General features: G+C 43.9%; 1 protein-coding gene across 11 annotated transcripts in view; it reads left to right on the forward strand.

The window, feature by feature from the left end:
* Window positions 1-18,686, forward strand: part of SIDT1 (SID1 transmembrane family member 1) — a 97,823-nt gene that overhangs the window by 66,829 nt on the left and 12,308 nt on the right. For 10 of the 11 annotated variants that reach the window (XR_006609096.1, XM_045088401.1, XM_045088400.1 and 7 more), the window contains 9 exons: window positions 6,325-6,396; window positions 7,727-7,872; window positions 8,727-8,800; window positions 9,934-10,000; window positions 11,249-11,322; window positions 12,312-12,435; window positions 12,645-12,762; window positions 14,988-15,124; window positions 15,759-15,867. Coding sequence is in view for 10 of the 11 variants with exons in the window: in XM_045088401.1 (XP_044944336.1) it covers window positions 6,325-6,396; window positions 7,727-7,872; window positions 8,727-8,800; window positions 9,934-10,000; window positions 11,249-11,322; window positions 12,312-12,435; window positions 12,645-12,762; window positions 14,988-15,124; window positions 15,759-15,867 (921 nt within the window). In the remaining variant the exon portion in view is untranslated. Of the gene's footprint in view, window positions 1-6,324; window positions 6,397-7,726; window positions 7,873-8,726; window positions 8,801-9,933; window positions 10,001-11,248; window positions 11,323-12,311; window positions 12,436-12,644; window positions 12,763-14,987; window positions 15,125-15,758; window positions 15,868-18,292; window positions 18,647-18,686 lie in introns of those variants that run through there. The other variant, XM_045088403.1, reaches the window with a different exon arrangement.

The following is an 18,686-nucleotide window of genomic DNA, read 5'->3' on the forward strand; positions in this document are numbered from 1 at the left end:
AATTCTTTCTGAATACCATAGAGAGTTAAATATAAGTATATAACTCCCCTTACGGAGCATCAAGTATATTTGAAGTTTGGGAGAGAACGCTTTGGTTTTCTGCATTCCATGAAGTCCTTAAATGTTAGAAAAATTAATAGAATACTGTTATCCAATGTTGGCCAATCTCATATTTAAGCTGAGCCTGTAGATGTCCACTGAGTTAACACATCTTTGTGTGCGGGCCACTGTAGTACCATGAAAATGCTGATGCTGTTGTCCCTCATAGAGCTACACGGGGCATTGCAGCCGCCTCCCAGTGGAAACTGCGGCCCGCGACTGTATCAGAACCACCGCCCGCTCAGTTACAAGCCAGAGCTGAGTATCAAAGGCAGTACCACCTCCGAGTCTGAACAGACCCACGCAGCTGGCTTTTGCTTTGTAATGAAGTTTCACCTCACAAAACAGGGATCGTTTTATTTGCTCGCTTGCTTTGATCTTAGCTTTTGTGTTATTTTCTTCCTTTGTTCACTCCCACAAAAATACTACTTCCCACAAACCATCACCAGACTCAAGCCTTTTCCTAGGCACAGTTCTGCTTCTCAGAGCAGAGGGCTTCTCAGTAACATCAAAATGCCCCAAATTGTGGGTGTTACGATTTTAGTGTCATTCTCTACCTATTCTTTACACATTTAATATTTTTAATTACATCTTTTTTAAAGGATGTAGGCTGATGGTTAAAAAGAGGGAGCTTAAAGCCACAGAGTTGACCCGTATCAAAATACAGCGTTTTTCACAGAACTAGAACAAATAATCCTAAAATTTGTATAGACGACAGAAGGCCCTGAATAGCCAAAGCAGTCTTGAAAAAGATGACCCAAACTGGAGCTTTCGCAATCCCAGATTTCAGGATATACTACAAAGCCGTAGTGATCAAAACAATCTGGTACTGGTGCAAAAATGACACGTGAAAAAAGGAAAAAGTCTCTTCAACAAATGGTGCTGGGAAAACTGGACAGCTATATACAACAGAATGAAACTGGACCACTGTCCTACATACCATACACAAAAAATAAGCTCTAAATAGATTAAAGACCTAAATCCATAAAACTTCTAGAAGAGAACATAAAGTGTAATCTCTTTGACACTGGCCATAGCAACATTAGCTATGTCTCCTTAGGCAAGGGAAACAAAGGCAAAAATAAACTCTTAGGACTACACCAAAATAAAAATTTCTGCACACCAAAGGAAACCATCAACAAAACAAAAAGACAACCTACTGAGTGGGAGAAGATATTTGCAAATGATTTATCCAATAAGGGATTATATCCAAAATATATGAAGAACCTATATGACTCAACACCAAAGGGAAAAAAAAAAAAACCCAGACAAATAATCCAATTAAAAATGGGTAGAAGAGGGACACCTGGGTGGCTCAGTCGGTTAAGCTGCTGCCTTTGGCTCAGGTCATGATCCCAGGATCCTGGAATCGAGTTCCACATTGGGCTCCTTGCTCATCAGGAAGCCTGCTTCTCTCTCCGCCTCTGCCTGCCACTCTGCCTGCTTGTGAGCTCTCTCTCTCTCTCTCTGACAAATAAATAAATAAAATCTTTTAAAAAAAATGGGTAGAAGACATGAACAGACATTTCTCCAAAAGGAGACATCCAATGGCCAACAGACACATGAAAAGATACTCAACATCAGTCATTATCAGGGAAATGCAAATGAAAACCACAATAAGATACCTGTCATACTGTCAGAATGGCTAAAATAAAAAACACAAGAAACAGCAAGTGTTGGTAATGATGTGGAGGAAAAAGAACCCTCATGCACTGTTGGTGGGAATGCACACAGGTGCAGCTATTGCGGAAAACAGTAGGAAATTTCCTCAAAAAATTGAAAAATAGAATTATCATATATCCAGTAATTTCTACTGGGCATTTACCCAAAGAAAATGAAAACAATAATTCAAAATGTTACATGTACCCCTATGTTTCTTGCAGCATTATTTATAATGACCAAATTACGGAAACAGCCCAAGTGTCTATAGGTAGATGAATGGATGAAGAAGCTGTGGGGTGTGTGTGTGTGTGTGTGTGTGTTTGTGTGTGTAACAGAATATTACTCAGGGACGCCTGGGGGGCTCAGTCCTTTAAGTGACTGACTCTTGGTTTCTGCTCAGGTCATGATCTTAGGATGGTAAGACTGAGCCTCATATCGGGCTACATGCTCAGCAGGGAGTCTGCCTCAGGATTCTCTCTCCCCCTTCTGTCTCTCCCCCTCGCACACTCTCTCTCTAAAATAAATAAATAAGTCTTTAAAAAGAAAAAGAATACTACTCAGCCGTAAAAAAGAATGAAATCTTGCCATTCGCAAGATTCGCATCGATGGATCTAGAGGGTATAATGCTGAGTGAAATTAGTCAGTCAGAGAAAGACAAATACCATATGATATCACTCATTTGTGGAATTTAAGAAACAAAGCAAACGAACAAAGAAAAAAAAAGATGAATTAAAAAACCAGATTTTTAAATACAGAAAATAAACTGGCGGTCGCCGGGGGAGGTGGGGGGGGGCGGTTGGGTGAAGCTGGTGATGGGGATTCAGAGCACACTGATGATAAACACCCGTTATGTATAGAATTGTCTAATCATGTCGTACACCTGGAACTAGTATAACACTGTATGTTAATTATACTTGAATAGAAAGTTTTAAAAAGAGTGAGTTTAAGCTCGGAAAGAGAAAAATGTGAAAGACACTGAGGGAAATGTAAAAGACCACATCACCTGGGATGAGCCCATCACCATGGTTTCTGTGAGACCCCCCACAGTGAACTAGACAGAAGATACTAGCCTGACCCAGTAGAGCATCATCGGCAAGCAGCAGCAGACCACCTAAAAAGCAAAGGTTGTGCTTAGATATGTCTTTAAAGTATCAGCTTGCTATAGTGGAGATGCAAATAAGTCTCAACCTCCTTGTCTCTTTTGAAAGATATTCTTGGGCACTCTGTGAAAGTAACACAATTGATATTCATATCTTGAAGGAAAATCCCTGTATTATTTTTCAGTTACGAAGATAATTTTGGGGGCACCAGGCCTTCAGCTCAGATCATGATCCCAGGGTCCTGGGATTGAGCCCCGTGTCAGGCTCTCTGCTCAGTAGGGAGTCTGCTCCTCCCTCTCTCTCTCTGCCTCTACCCTGCTCCCCTCCCCCCCATTCATATCCTCCTTTTCTCTCTCAAATAAATAAATACAATCTTTAAAAAAAAAAAAAGAAGAAGAAGAAGAAGAAAAGTTTTTGGGCACCTGGGTGGCACAGTCGGTTAAGCATCTGACTCTTGGTTTCAGCTCAGGTCATGATCCCAGGGTCAGGAGATCAAGCCCTAAGTGAGGCTGCATGCTGGGCGTGGAGTCTGCTTAAGATTCTCCCTCCCCCTCTCCCTCTGACCCTCCCCCTGCTCACACACACACACACACTCTCTCTCTCTCTCTCTCTCTCCCCCCCCACCCCACCAAAAGAAGAAGATAAGTTTTAACTGAAACCAATGCAATGAACCTCTTTCCATACACTGTCCGAGGAACTCTGGGCAAATCCTTGATTTCTCAAGTGTCTCCCTTATGTTATTTTAAAATGGTGGTCACACTACCCACCTCATAGGGCTATTGAAAAATTAAAAGGGTAAATTCTTGCAAAGAACTTCAAAGAATGTCTGACATACACTAAGTTATCAGTAAACACTGGCCAGTAGTAGTAGTAGTTGTTGTTAGTAGTAGCAGCAGCAAGCACAGCAGTAGTAACAGCAACGGGAGCATGGGTTACAGTAGCAGTACTAGTGGATGTGGGAATAGTAAGTGGGACTCATTACGGTCAGCAGTCGCAGCAGCAAAGCTCTGTGCTCTTAACTATGGCCAAATCTGTCCTAGGTCAAAGAGCCCATCAAATTGTACACGACGTTTCCACATGACACTGCTATTGCACACACAAAAAATTTAGTATTTCATACTTAAGCATCTGCAAATAACCTCCTTCTTTGCCTTGAAGTTGGATGAAAAGCATAGAGGGTGTTGACACCATGTTACATATTTACGGGTGAGCCCAAGAAGGGCCAAGCAACATCTACTCTCTTGAAGTCATAAGACACAGATCAAGGAATCCCCAGGCCTGGGGACAGTGCCAGGGAGTCTGCATTCTGAGGGCCTGGAAACAGCCTTGCCCACCAGGACTGCTGTATTAGCCAAAGGCCTTGCTGTCCAGCTGAGCCCACTCTTGGCTAAGCTACCAAAAGGAGGAAGGAAATGGAGTCTCCCAGGCCATCTTTTATCACCCGGCTAAATATTTGGAACTCAGGATTTAATTCTTTTTCTTCATGAAGAAAAGGAATGGACACACCAAGAGTTTAAAAACATGATATAGCCTACAAGTTGGCTTGTTTGTAATGTTTTTATTACCCACCAGTGGGAGGAAGTGTATGAGGTGCGTGAGGAGAGCTGGCTGTGACAAGAGATGAACTGTTGGAGGCTTTTGGTTCCACGTATTATGTATTAGGGCAGGAACGTAAGCTGTAAGGAGGTGTATTTTCTATGAAGAAATGGAAAGATATTTACAATGAGGTTGTTATAGACTATCCTCAGTTATGTGTCTTCACTGAAAATGTATTTCCCTGCAACAGTATACCAGACTGACCAGTTAACCCACAGACTCTTTTTTTTTTTTTTTTTTGACTGGAATGTGATACAAGCAACCTCACCTCAGAAGAAAGATACAATATTGTGATTCCCACCAACCTGATAACATCCCAGATCTTGGACAAAGCTCAGGAGGCAGTGAAGACATATTCTCCTGCATCTCCACAGACCAGGGTGGCTCCTGGAAACATTGTAGCATTGTAGCATTAGAGAAACATCCTAGATAGGCTGCTTGTTTGTGGCTTCTCCTCTCCTTGTTCAGCTCTGCCTAATCCTCAGAGGTGGATAAACTCACTGAAGAGCATCTTGCCTCATAACCAAGGAGACCGTCGGGAGATGTTTTCCTCCGATGCTTGCGGTGGCCTGGCTCCAGAGGACACCACCAGACTTAGGAACGAGGTCGCTCCCTGGGCTGCTACCAGGAGAACCTCAATGGAAACATTTGAGGAACGTTATCTTATTCGATTTTTCTCTCCCTGCCAACAGACATTTGGCAGCAGATCCAGAAATCTCTCTCAAAATATCTCACATTCTTCCTCATCCCCAGCTCAGTTGTCATCATTGGTTGCTCTGAGGAGTGGAGTAATTTCCTCCCTATCTGGGCTCATCCTGCAGATAGGGTACTGCTAAATGCTATTTTAAAAACATCCAAATTACAGTGCTTTAATTCCGTGTTTCTGTTCAGTGGTGGCCTTCCTCAAAATAATTTCAAGACCTATGCTCCTTTGTTCTTGGGATCCTGCAGTCCCTTCAGGCAGAAACCAGGAGGGATTTTTTTTCCCTGTAAAGTGTCAAAGAGCAAATCATGTCAGACGTCTCTCTCGCCATTTCTCAACTCTGCCACTATAGCCAAAGGCAGCCATAGACGAACCCAAATGACCGTGGCTTTATTTCCATAGAACTTCATATATGAACACTGGAATTTGAATTTCATATAATTTTTACCTGTCATGAACTCTTCTTTTGATTTCATTCCCCAACCATTAAAATTTTAAAACCATTCCTACTTCAAGAGGCAGACAAAAACAAGACCTGTACCCCTGGGGCTAATAATATATGTTAATTTAAAAAAAAAGAAAGAAAGAGGGGCGCCTGGGTGGCTCAGTGGGTTAAGCCGCTTCCTTCGGCTCAGGTCATGATCTCAGGGTCCTGGGATCGAGTCCCGCATCGGGCTCTCTGCTCAGCAGGGAGCCTGCTTCCCTCTCTCTCTCTCTGCCTGCCTCTCCACTACTTGTGATTTCTCTCTGTCAAATAAATAAAAAAAATCTTTAAAAAAAAAGAAATAAAAATAAAATAGAACGAAAGAAATCAAACTATATCTATATACATATACATATACATACACATATATGTGTGAGTATATATACATACATGTGTATGTATATATATACATATAAAAGAATGGAAATTATTCAAAAAGAGGTAAAAATAAGAAAAAAACTGAAAAAGCAAATAAAAGTCTAAAAAAAAAAGAGGCAGGCAAAAACAGGTGGTGGGCTAGATTTGGCCCACAGGTCAAGTTCAGTGAGTCTTATATTCGAGTAAAAAGAAAATCAAGTTCAAAATGTTGTGATCTGATTATTCAGACTACTTAGAGTTGTGTTGTTTTGTTTTGGCAACTGGACGTTAAGTGTTGGCCTCTCTGTGTTTCTTTCCAACAGGCTCTGAAAACATGGTGGCGTCCCATCCCATTGCTGCCGGCACCCCTGAAGGAAGCAATTATGGGGCCATAGGTATTTCCTACAATGAGTTCATTCGTTGAAGTATTTCCTAATTCTCCAGAGAATAGGATATAAAGGGCCCTCCAGCCACTACTGACTGTGAGAGTGCGTGATGCGGTCATCCTGTAAGGTTGTCTTTTCTTTATAAGATGTGCCTTTATAAGGGTGATCTGGGAGGCTCCTTCCAGCTCTAACTCTCTCCAGTTCTGTTCTTCTGTGCCAGCCACACGTGAGCAGAATTCCCTTCCGTGGCTGCTGCCATCAACCCCCAAGGTCCCCGTGGGGGTGCTTTCAGACCTAGCCTGAGTTTAGTGCATGAACAGTGTGTCAGAGTCAAGTCAGGGAGCCCGACATCAATTGACGAGCTGTTTCATTCTCAGATTTCAGTGGAGTGGGGGCGATCAGAAGACTAAGGCTCTGCTGCAGGTGAACATGGCCGTAGGCAAACAATTGCTCTTTCTGGCTAACTTCATAACTGAACCTAGTCATTCACATCGCAACCCCCCAGTGTTCATTGCATGGCCTGAAAGAGACAGAATTCCTGTGGGTCTATGAATGATTCATTTAAAATGTCAGGGCAAAGGGGCTGAGAGTCTTTACTCTGTTCCGTGTGCTGAAGCTTGGAGAAGCATGTGGGTTTCGTGCAGGCTACTTATTTCTGGCTCTGCAAGAACAGGGGAGTGTGTGTGTGTGTGTGTGTGTGTGTGTGTGTGTTTGTGTGTGTGTGTGTGTGTGTTTAATTCTCTGAACCAAAGAAATAAAGTGGAAGGTAGGCTCTGCTCATGGACTCATCAAGCTGCACAAATTCCCATCTGCTCTGGGAAACATTCACAAGAACACAAGGATTCTTCTTCCTGAGAGTGGTGTTCTCATGCTGTAATCATAGATGCAGCATGTGGGGGGTCTCGGTGTACACATACTTTATCCATGAGCAATATATAGCCCCTGGATATGTGTGTGCTTACACAGACATGTGGAAGATGCCCTATAGAACCATGCATGTACATGTTTATATATTTATGTTCCTATTTTAAAATATGAAACATGACATATAAACATCATCTTATTTTGTGCATCCAAATACCTTATCAGAGCAAATGCCTTTATGTTCTTAATATGTATTTGGCCCTAGAAATAGACAATGTAAATATAAAAAAATAGGAGAAGAGGAAAATTAGAAGTCCACTGAGAAGGAATTAAGAGAAAGAACATGTGTTGTGGGGAAGGAGTTCATTTTTCAACACAACATTTTCAAGAATGAGTCAGCACTGTGCCTTTTTGCAGAGAGGAATGGGCTCCATGGTACTCACTCTGGAAGGCAGCTGAGTTTTCTCTGTTTCAGAGGAGTCAAGCTCCAGTCCTGGCAGGCAGATGTCCTCCTCCGATGGCGGGCAGACGTGCCAGTCAGACACAGACAGCTCTGTGGAGGAGAGTGACTTCGACACCATGCCAGACATTGAGAGTGACAAGAATGTTATTCGGACCAAGGTACCTCTGCCTGACCAAACTCTGGGTGAAGGCGGAAAGAAAGTTCAACAAACACACCTTCAGCAAAACTCCGTTTCCTCTCTTTTCCTTGCAAGGGAAAACCAAACTTCCATGAGGGCTTTTGAGATAAAACACAAATACAGACTAAAAGCAATACTCGGCTAATTAGCATCTCTTTCTGGAAGAAGGAAGCGAGAGCATTTAGAACACTGCAATCTGTTCCCAGTCTTCAGGGTCTGGGGGCACCAGCCTGGCTCAGTCGGAAGGGCATGGGACTCTTGATCTCTGGGTTGTAAGTTCAAGCCCCGCGTTGGGTGTAGAGATTACTTGAGTAAATAAAACTTTAAACAACACCACTCAGGGTCTGAAGTGGCTGACTGAGGACCAGAAGGGCAGAAGAGTTCCAGCAGATGGAAGTAGAGGTTCACTGAGGGGTATACCCGGGGAAACTCCCTGGTTTTGCACATATCGTCCTCCAGGAATAAAGCTCATTTCTTTCTGGCGTATATTTATTATATTGGGTTGTAGCCAGTAAAGGAGATGAAAGCAGGTTGTCTAATTTCAATCCTGTCATTCAGGAATCACACAGTGGACATCTCTGAAAACTGAAAACCCATTCCTGAGATATATGAAGCATCTGAGACTCCCAATACATTTTCCACATCAGCCAATTCTTAATATTTCAGAGAAAATGCTAGGATTTTTATTGAGGTGCTGTGGAGGGAAAAATTGAAAGAAAAGTTTTATTAAATCATTTTAATCCCTAGTGAGGGATTGGATTGAAATTTTGTAAAGCTCTCCTATGTATCTTTGCCACGTACAGTTGTGCACTCTCTTTTTATTTGATACCCTAGATGTTCCTTTACCTGTCAGATCTGTCCAGGAAGGACCGGAGAATTGTCAGCAAAAAATATAAGATTTATTTTTGGTGAGTAGATGACTATTGGGACCATGGTTCCCTGAGTAAAATGGCAGTTTTCTTAGTAAAAGCCACAATCACTTATGGTACCAGTTTCCATTTAATGAAGCAAAAGTATAGATGTTTTGAGAATTCATGCCACATTCTATAAGAAAAACAAAAATAACAATAAAAGGCAACCAGTCCTAAATTAAAGACATACAAAGTTGGGGCACCTAGGTGGCTCAGTCAGTTCAGCTTGGGTCACGGTCTCAGGGTCCTGTGATTGAGTCCCACATCTGGCTCCCTGCTTAGCGGAAAGCCTGCTTCTCCCTCTCCCGCCCCACCTGCTTGTGCACTCACTCTCTCTCTGACAAAAATAAAATCTTGAAAAAAAATAAATAAAAGGAAAAATGAGAATGGTAGTAGAAACCCTTTTGTTTAGGGAGCACATCAACTCCCATTTCTAGAAAGACAACATAACAATAACATGTCACTATCTTCCATGAGAGGCACTACACTGGAGGCTTTATGTTCTTAGTATGTATTCTGTCTTCTCACCCTGCCTGAAAGGGAGATGGTACCCCAGCAGGTGATAAACAGACCTGTGGTGGTCAAGCACCTAGATGCAGCTTCTCTCCAAACGGAGAGGCTGAGCTGCCTGGCAGGTGACACCCTCGCACCACTGACCCCTGCTCAGAAATCCCAAGCTGATGCTGTGACAGTTCTTCCATACTTTTCTCCGGAGGGCTGCCATTTTACTTGGGTACAGATATCCCAGGGAAGCAGGGGCAGTGGGGGCCCCGCGGAATTTCATAGTGGGACCATCATTTTGGAACTAAGGTATCTTAGAGAGCCATATCCCTTCATATACTCCATCTCCCATTACTTACACTCTGGTCACTTTTAATCAGACAGCATTCTAAAGGAAAAGGCCCTCATCCATAATTTAGGTAAAGCAGAAGCAAGTGTTATTTATAGTTTTACCAGTGATTATAGTAGCGGGATGCTGCAGAGACAGGAGCTCTATAATCAGTTTCTAACTACGTTTACAAGTGAACTAAGGAGTTATGAGGTGGAAGGATTCTTTTTTAAAAAAAAATTGGGCAAAGATTCATTGTTAATTTGGAAACAACTATTTCCGGTTCTTTCTGCCTGTTTAGGAACATCATCACCATTGCTGTGTTTTATGCGCTGCCTGTGATCCAGCTGGTCATCACCTACCAGACAGTAAGTGCTGCCCAGATCCCAGAATCCCAGTTTCATACCGCAGGGAGAGATCTTTGCTATGACTTACAGAGAAAGGTATCTATCACTTGAGCTCAGTTCAAGTGTGAATTTCCCATTTCAGTTCCAACTGGACCTGTCCATTGCTTCATCTTTGATGGACCTTTATATCTAGTTCCCAACTGTTTATCACAGAAGGGCTTGAGACCTCTTGTATTATTTTGTCACCCAAATCGAAGGTATCCCTTGATGCTCTTTCAGTCATAATATCTAGCAACTATATCTGTCATTTACCAGGCTGAACTTCTGATTGTCAAGGGGTAATGAATAGAGTAAATAAGTTCCAGACCAAAACAAAGAAACCCGGTGTGTAATTTAGCCTGCGCCCTCTTATAAAACTAAAAACAGCTTTACAAAACTAGTAAGATATTCAAATTTAGAAAATATAAAATAAGAACAAAAATTAAGTAAAAACAAATAAACAAAGATAGTAATTAAAGCAGCTTGAGAATCCTCCTCATAGTTCATAGAACCTTAGGATCCAGATCCCATAATGACCTTCTCCAGTGTTTATTACACACAGAAATCCTGCTTTGAAAGGATAAGGCTGACAGTGTTTCTAATACAGTGTCTCCCAAACAGCTGTGCATCAAAATCACCTGGGGAGATTTTAAATCCTGATGTCCAGGCTCTACCCTATACCAAATTAGATCCAAGTCTCTGAGAATAGAACAGGCACCCGTATTGATTAAACCCCCAGTGAGTCTAGTGTACAGCCAAGTTTGAAAGCCAATGGTCTAATAGTATTTAGCCAATTCCCTACCTAATAATGCAATAAGGGTGAGGACTCTTATGAGGTTTGGGCACCACTGCTTCTAATCTCCAGGGCCCTATCTGAAGATAGAGCTGTGCTATGGTCTGGGAAGGTTCTTAACGTTAGAGATGGTGATAAAGACAGAAAACTGAACACATCCCCCCTCACGTCGCCTTGCCCTGTGGTTTATCACTTCTGCGCACAGGATGGGACAGCTCTGTACCCTCCCAACACGCATCTAGAAAATAGAACATAGCATGACGGTCCTAATAACCCTGTGCTGTGTGAGGAGGGCAAACCACGACCCATCCCCTGCTGAGAAGGAACACTGCTTCCATGGTAAATCACTGTGAGCAGGGCCCGCGTTTTGTGATCTCAGGCTGGGCTCAGCAGATGGAGAAACGCTGCATCTCCTCTTCTCACTCTTGATGTTGCAGGTGGCGAATGTCACTGGCAATCAGGACATCTGCTACTACAACTTCCTCTGTGCTCACCCCCTGGGCGTCCTGAGGTGAGCCCTGCCCTCTGGTTGCGCGTGAGGCACTTAGAGATGCCTTTCTAGATGATGAAATGTCAGTTTTTTGAAATACTAAAAACAACCATGGAAAACTACCCCAGTTGAGGTTAAGAGGGATGAAATCTAGAAGTTTTGAGACCAGATGTGCTCCTCTCATTCCCGTATAGGGGCCTCAGGAGAGAGTCCTAAGAATAACCAGCTAAGAAGAGGGCAGGGATGTTTCGAAAAGATTAGGTCCTAGATGTAACGACACTCATCCATGCACATGAGTTCCTCGTACATTAATCCACTGAACAACCTCATAAACTGCATAGGATTATCATTACTTCCACTTTCAGATGAAGATGCTAAGGCTTAGAAAGATAAGGCCTTGTGGGAGGTTCTTCACCTGTCAGTGATGTCAGGACTCAAACCCAGGCCTGCTGCCTCCAAGGCCATGCTCTGCCCTCCAGAACATGGGGAAGTGGAAAGAGCATTCGTCTGGCAGCTGGGAGCCAGACTTCTTGTTCCAGAATTAAACCAGCCTCAGTTTCCTGAAATAAAGCAGCTGGCTATGACCAGCTGACACTTCACCATTAGAGAGCTGAATATTGACACACACAGCATGGGTCCAGCTGTGAGAATTCCCTCTCAGAGCGCAGCTGAGACCCTCGGCCAAGCTGCCCATCCCTGAAGCAGCTGTTTCCCAGGATTCATTCCATGCCAGTCCTCGGGATAAGAGAGGACTGAGTGGGTATCAGGGAAGCCAATCAGGCATCCAGGGCAGAAACCGACAGACACATTATCACAGGCTAGGCATCCTAAAATAAAGGAGTAAGGCTAAAGATGATCTCTGATGATTTGCCAGTCGTGAAATCTGATGAGAAGGCTGGGCAGAAAACGTGGGATGCTGAGAGGACTCACACACTCGTTCATGTGTGCATTCATTCTCCAAATCTCTTGGATCGCCTGGACTCTCTCATGGTTTCCCTCTTATCCCTTAGTGCCTTCAACAACATTCTCAGTAACCTGGGCCATGTGCTCCTGGGCTTCCTCTTCTTGCTGATAGTCTTGCGCAGGGACATTCTCCATCGCAGAGCCCTGGAAGCCAAGGACATCTTTGCCATGGTGAGGAGAGGGCAGCCAAATCAGATGTGGGAGCTAGGAAGGGTCATGGTTCTGAACTGTATCTACAAAGGGGAGGGACGTATGGCTGGATTGTGTGGTGTTGGATTACAGGAAAAGAATAACAGGAGGCCAGAAGCTTGGGTTTCCAGATTGTACGGCTATATCACCAGTTGGTGTCTTTCCACTGACCATGCTCTCTCCTCTTTCAGGAATATGGGATTCCTAAACACTTTGGTGTTTTCTATGCAATGGGTATTGCATTGATGATGGAAGGAGTGCTCAGTGCTTGTTACCACGTCTGCCCTAATTACTCCAACTTCCAATTCGGTAATTAGAATTTCCATCAACCACACAGATTTGAGTTATAGGAGTGCTGTCCTGGGACCCTTCCCAAATGTAAGCAAGAATTGAATGATATTTTATGTGAGCTAAAGTGATTTGAGGGCACCTCCTCACAGAACATGGTTTTCATGGGTCATGCCATCTTTTCTCTCTGACCACCTTTCGGACTACAAAAGGCTCAACATTCAATGATAATCCCATGGTTAGAGCTGCAGATGAGCAATGGGCAGATAGACTCCTCCAACAAACAGGAATTTTCCCTTAGTATAATTTGGCTTAGCTTAGCAATTAGACTGCTTTGGGTTGAAAATAATAGAAAGCCCAATTCAACTGGATTAAATAATAAGGACAATTATCAGCTCACCTTCTGCAAGTGCAAAGGTGGGAAAGGCTTGCGATGGATTCATCAGGTGGCTGTGGCTCCAGTTCTCTGCAAGGCCTTGGGCTGAGCTTGGCCTGTAGGCTGATTTTATCCTCAAGCTTTCAGGAAACTCATGATGGCAAAAATAGCTACCGTAAGTCCTGGCTTCACATCTCTACTTCATGATGTTTGGTGGATGCAGCAAGCTGGTTTCCAGAAGCCTTCATTTAAAAGCAAGGAAATTTCTTTGCCAAAAACCCCCAGATGACATTCTTCCATACCTCAGTAGTTTAAATAGTCACAAGCCCACGGTTAGCTCAAGCATGGGTTAGTACACTGATCATGGTGGCAACGGCAGGGCACTACCTTTAGACCAAGAGACCCATTGGTAGAACCAGGAGTTGGAGTTAGCTTTGCTGAAACAAATAGGAAAGGCATGAATTTCTGAATTGAAAATGGGGAAGATATCTGAGTTAGTACTGATATGCTGTCAGAAAGGAGGCGGGGAAGAACTGACGCTAGTAGTAGGCAATTAACAGTGACCCCCATACTCAAGGATAGGGATTTAAAAAAGTAGTCATTTTTATGTTTGTGTTCTAGCCTCTGTCTGTGAATCCAGAACACCACAGAAATGCTGTCACATTTAATTTTCTTTAGTTAGAAACATTTTTAATAGAAAAAAACTGTAGAGAACCCTATCAGTCACCACTCAGAACAAATGCCAACATTTTAAAAATATTTGCCTTGAATCTACTTTTTAAGAAATAAAACGCCGTGATAAAGTTTGAGGTTCCTTGAACTGCTTTCCAAATTTATTCCACCCTTCCCCAGAGGCAACAGCTATGACTAATTTGATATTTATCAGTCCAGTTTGTTTTTATAATTCTACTACATTTGTAGTAAATTAATATTTAGTTATCACACTCTGTTCTGTAACTTTTTTTTTCACCCAATGATATGTTTTCAAGATTTACCAATATTGAATCAAGGACATCCAGTTCACTCATTTTTAAGGACTGTCATCTTCTGTAATAAAAATATGAGCACTGCATTTATGGGGCACCATCCAAACATTGCACACAGTGTCCAGTGAATACCCTTACGTAGTTCTCTTTGTGGGACACGTGGGGGAGGTTCCCTGGGACACTTAGACATAGAATTTTGGAGTCACCTGACTTATGCATCTTCCATTGCTAAAATACTCAGTTTCTGCAGAGTATGAATTCCTGCTTCCACCAGCTGCCTGAGAGTTCCCATTCCCCTACATCAGCATGAACATGTTATTGTCCGACATTTAAATGTTTCGCTACATTCTTAGGTAATATGGGACATTGCCTTGTTGTTTGAATTTGTATTTCCATACTTCTCATGCAGCTATGCCACATTTCATTTCTAGCTGTTTTCCATCCCTTGGCTGTAAAGCTGGGTTTGAGCAGTGATCAACACGGTTCTATTTCAGGGTGCTGATAAGGACCTACCAGTCCACCTAGGATGCTTTTTATTGTCTCCGCTCCCTAATTGTCACCAGTATGGGCTCCTGTTACAACTGCTAAACAGCAACATTTAAACACAAATTCCTCCACAAGTGGGGATAGTCGGTTATTTACCGTGTCATCGGATGCTTTGCTTCCATGAAGTAGGAACAGCCTCGGAGGGCTTTAGAAAGGGGATGTGTGGGGTCTGGCTAGAGAACGTGGGGGCAGAGGCTGTCCCGTTGGAGGTCTCCACATAGTCTGAGGGCGACAAATACTCCAGGGCCTGAGAGCAGGGGGTTCCCAGGCTCCAGAGAGAGGATCTGTCTGCGGCCCACTGGGTCCTGACTGTTTCCACTCCTCCTGTGTGCCCTCAGACACCTCCTTCATGTACATGATTGCCGGCCTCTGCATGCTGAAGCTCTACCAGACCCGCCACCCAGACATCAATGCCAGCGCCTACGCCGCCTACGCCTCCTTCGCGGCGGTCATCACGCTCACTGTCCTCGGAGTGGTGCGTGCCCACCTCCCTGCCCCCAGCACCTTCAGCCCTGCTTTCCTAGGGGATGCTCCCTTGGGAGGTTGTCCATTGTTTGCTTGCTTGACCTCAGGAGAACAGGTTTGAATGAATCGCAATCCTTGGTTCCTGATAGGCGGCCATCGGGGGTCAATTCATGGTATTTTACTGACGTAGCAAGGTAGTTATCTCTAATAATGTAAGAGGCACCTGTAAAGCTAGCCCTGTAGAGTTTCGCCGTCAAGCTGGGCCTTGACTCACATGAGATCGGTGTAGAGAGGGACAAGCTGATCGGACAGAGACTGAGTGGACGCCACTCATGGAATGTGCAGGGACATGTGTGGGTTGGGTGCAGTTATTTGAAGAGTACTGGCCCCCAACTCTACACCTGTTGCCCTTTCATTGTTGCTGTTCGGTGTCTCCCCCATTTCTTTCCTCTCCCATTGTCACAGGTAGCCATTCGTTTTGGCGCAGTAAGGTACCTGTGAGCTCACAGAAGTTAGGGGCGGGGAGAGACACCACAATGCATGCACGGCTGGGGTCTGTCTCCGTGTGCATACATGACAGGATGATTTTCATGAGTTCTGTGGGGAACAGCCCCGATGAAAGTAACTTGCATCTTTACTCCTAGGTGTTTGGAAAAAATGACCTGTGGTTCTGGGTCATCTTCTCTGCAATCCATATCCTGGTGTCCCTCGCCCTCAGCACCCAGATCTACTACATGGGTCGTTTCAAGATAGGTGAGTCACCTGTTACCCTATACTGAACACACTGATGAACGTACCCCAAGACAACATTGTCTTTGCTTACCCTAAATGGAAGTGTTGGGGGTCATCATGAATACGGTCTCTGAATTCTGTGTTTAGTAACTTCTCCTGTATTGGGTCACCGTGAGCTGTTGCCACTAGTTCTCTTTTCAACCGAGAACTAAGCTTGCCCTACCTCAGACTGAGGCAGACCTCCAGCTCCAAGTCCCAGTGCTTTATAACTCACGGAACTCTGAAAGTGTGTTTGAAGAATGGTGCACCCACCTCGCCACTTGTTCCACCTAGAGAAATCCTTTTCTGTCTGTAGCATTTAAAAGGAGCATTTCTCTGAGCAGGCTAAATGGTTATCGAGAATGAATTCTATATTGTTTTCAAATTCTGGGACTGGAACGAATATTTTGAGACTTACCATTCTTAACAGCAGGACACCGGCTGAACTCCCCCACAACAATGCACACGTATCACCGTAGAGCACTCACTGCTCCATGGAAATCAGTTTCTGATCTGGGGCCATCACTCGTTATATGTGGGAACAGATTTGAGTCGTTGTAGAGAATTACATTTCCCCAGTCCTTTGAAGGGCCAGGAAGTCAGACTTAAATATTCTTTTATCTATTTCAAGAAAACTAATTACATATAAACATAGGTCCATCCCTAATATTTGCAGAGCCCAAAAGTCCACATAATCATGTGTGTAAAAATTTTGAAGTTCTAAAGCAGGCTAAAAAAAAAAGAAGAAGAAGAACCTATTAAATACATGAAAGGAAGGAAGGAAGAAAGAGAGGTAGAAAGGGAGAGAGGGAGACCAACAAACTGATGACTATAATATGCCTTCATTACAACCTAGAAGGTCCAGGCTCAAATTTAAAATTGTCAGCTCCCCAAGAACACTCCAGAACACAGATGATTAGGAGAGCTGGTCTCCGGCCCTTATCCATCTTTTCTTTCCACTCTGGCTCTGTCCTGCATCTTAAGCAGTCTCACAGGTATGCACATCGACATTCCTGCCCAAATTCCAGTTGGCCACTCCTTGCCCCTACAGGTGCTCACTCTAACAGCACCCAATGCCCTCAGGAAGATCGACGGGTGAAGGGAGCTATGCAGGCTCTGAGTGAACTCAAGTCCATCTGGGTAGAGAACTCTGGGCTCTGGAATTCAGAATGTGGTCCAGAAGGAGAAGGAGTAACTCCTTCATCCAGCAGACCCCTCACTCACTGGGGATCGAGGACCTTTAAAATATGGCCAGGTCTTAGATTCACATAAACAAGTAGCTTATGATTAGAAAGCTGAATAAAACAATTTCAGCAGTGTAGTTTTCTCCTTGGGCTCAGTCAGTAGATTTGCCTTTGGCGTTAACATAGCCAATGTATCTTCAAGTTGCCCAGTGGAAGCATCGCTAAGTGGTTGTAGAGAGCACTCGGTTTGGGCTCTGGTCATGTCCCAACCTCCAGACTCACAGGTGAGTGAAGTCATGCAAAGTCAACTTTGAAAAGGAAAATAATTTGAAGCACTCTTGATCTGGCTTCCCCTAGGTTCTCCCAGAACTGGAAAAACAAATTTGAATTCAGATATATGTGACAGGAGGGTTCATTAATAATACATAAGAGAGCTTTTAGTATATTTATATTACTTTTGCCCTATGCAATTTTGCCTTACTATATAGTTTACCTTCTTAAAAAGGAGAAATTTAATGTATTATGTTGTGGCCATGTGATCGTCTGGAGCATCTCAACAGGAACAAGATGTCACACATGAAGATGGAGGATTTGATCACAAAGGGACCCTTCCTTAGACAAGGTCGAGGTAGAGGAGAGCGAATGGGGTAGCCTGGCAACCTGGAGTCAGGAGTAAGGAAGCCCAAAGGACAGGGAGGGAGTGGTTGCCAAAATGTGGAAGGAGAGGGAGTCACTCTGAAAGGAGCAGTGACCTTTAGATGACAGACATGGGCCAGTCTGAGGCATCCTCCCAGTGAAGGTGCCAGGTGGATATACACTCTGAACTCACTCTCTTCCCTGAGCCCCTCCAATCTCCTGCTGGGGTTTCCCGCTATCCAAATCCATGGAGAGGGAGCAAAGCCACTTATGGGGTCTGCAGTCAGCCTCCCCGGGGGGCACGGTGTGGGACAGAGGTGTGGCCAAGGTCATTGGAGGACAGCCAGTGCATAGCATCACTGAGATGTTCAATTTCTCTACTCAAGGAGTCTTCCTCAAGTGATCACAGATTTCATGTCTAAAGGAAAATGTGCCATTCTATGGTGACAATGGTCGCAACTATATTTAGTCCAAAGACGGGCAGTTGGGCTAGTGGACCGTGGCTCAGCCAACACCAGCCTTACTGCCCATTGTATAAGCTGCCTCTGATTTCTAGAATGACTTACACCCTTCTCTGTGGCCCTCAGGCCCTACCTGAAAATGAATGTGGACACGGGAAAGGCAGCAGGGATGGGGCAGAGCATTCCTAAGGAGACAGAAAACCAGAGAACTCCTTGCCCAGATCCTGACTATGCTTCAGAGCCAGGGGTTTGCTCATGAGAAAGGACGGACAGCACATTGCAAGCAGTGCCCGAAGGAGATGGGGCGAGACAGACGTCTGCTTCCCTCTAAGGAATAGTAGACTTGGGAATGTTTGAGCCAGGCAGAAAGATTCTGTGTTCTCTACGATGAGAAAACATTGTTTTTTTAATTGGAAAATAAAATGAAAGTCATCGCTTTGAGAGGAAAAATAAAATGACCAGTAGTTTACCTGTTTGGCTACCGTCTTATACCATTTTCTTCTCTCATTTCTTCTCTGCT

The sequence above is a fragment of the Mustela putorius genome, unplaced genomic scaffold (assembly GCF_011764305.1).
Source record: "Mustela putorius furo isolate JIRA1106 unplaced genomic scaffold, ASM1176430v1.1 tig00003834_pilon_pilon_pilon, whole genome shotgun sequence".
In the NCBI taxonomy this organism is placed as follows: domain Eukaryota; kingdom Metazoa; phylum Chordata; class Mammalia; order Carnivora; family Mustelidae; genus Mustela; species Mustela putorius.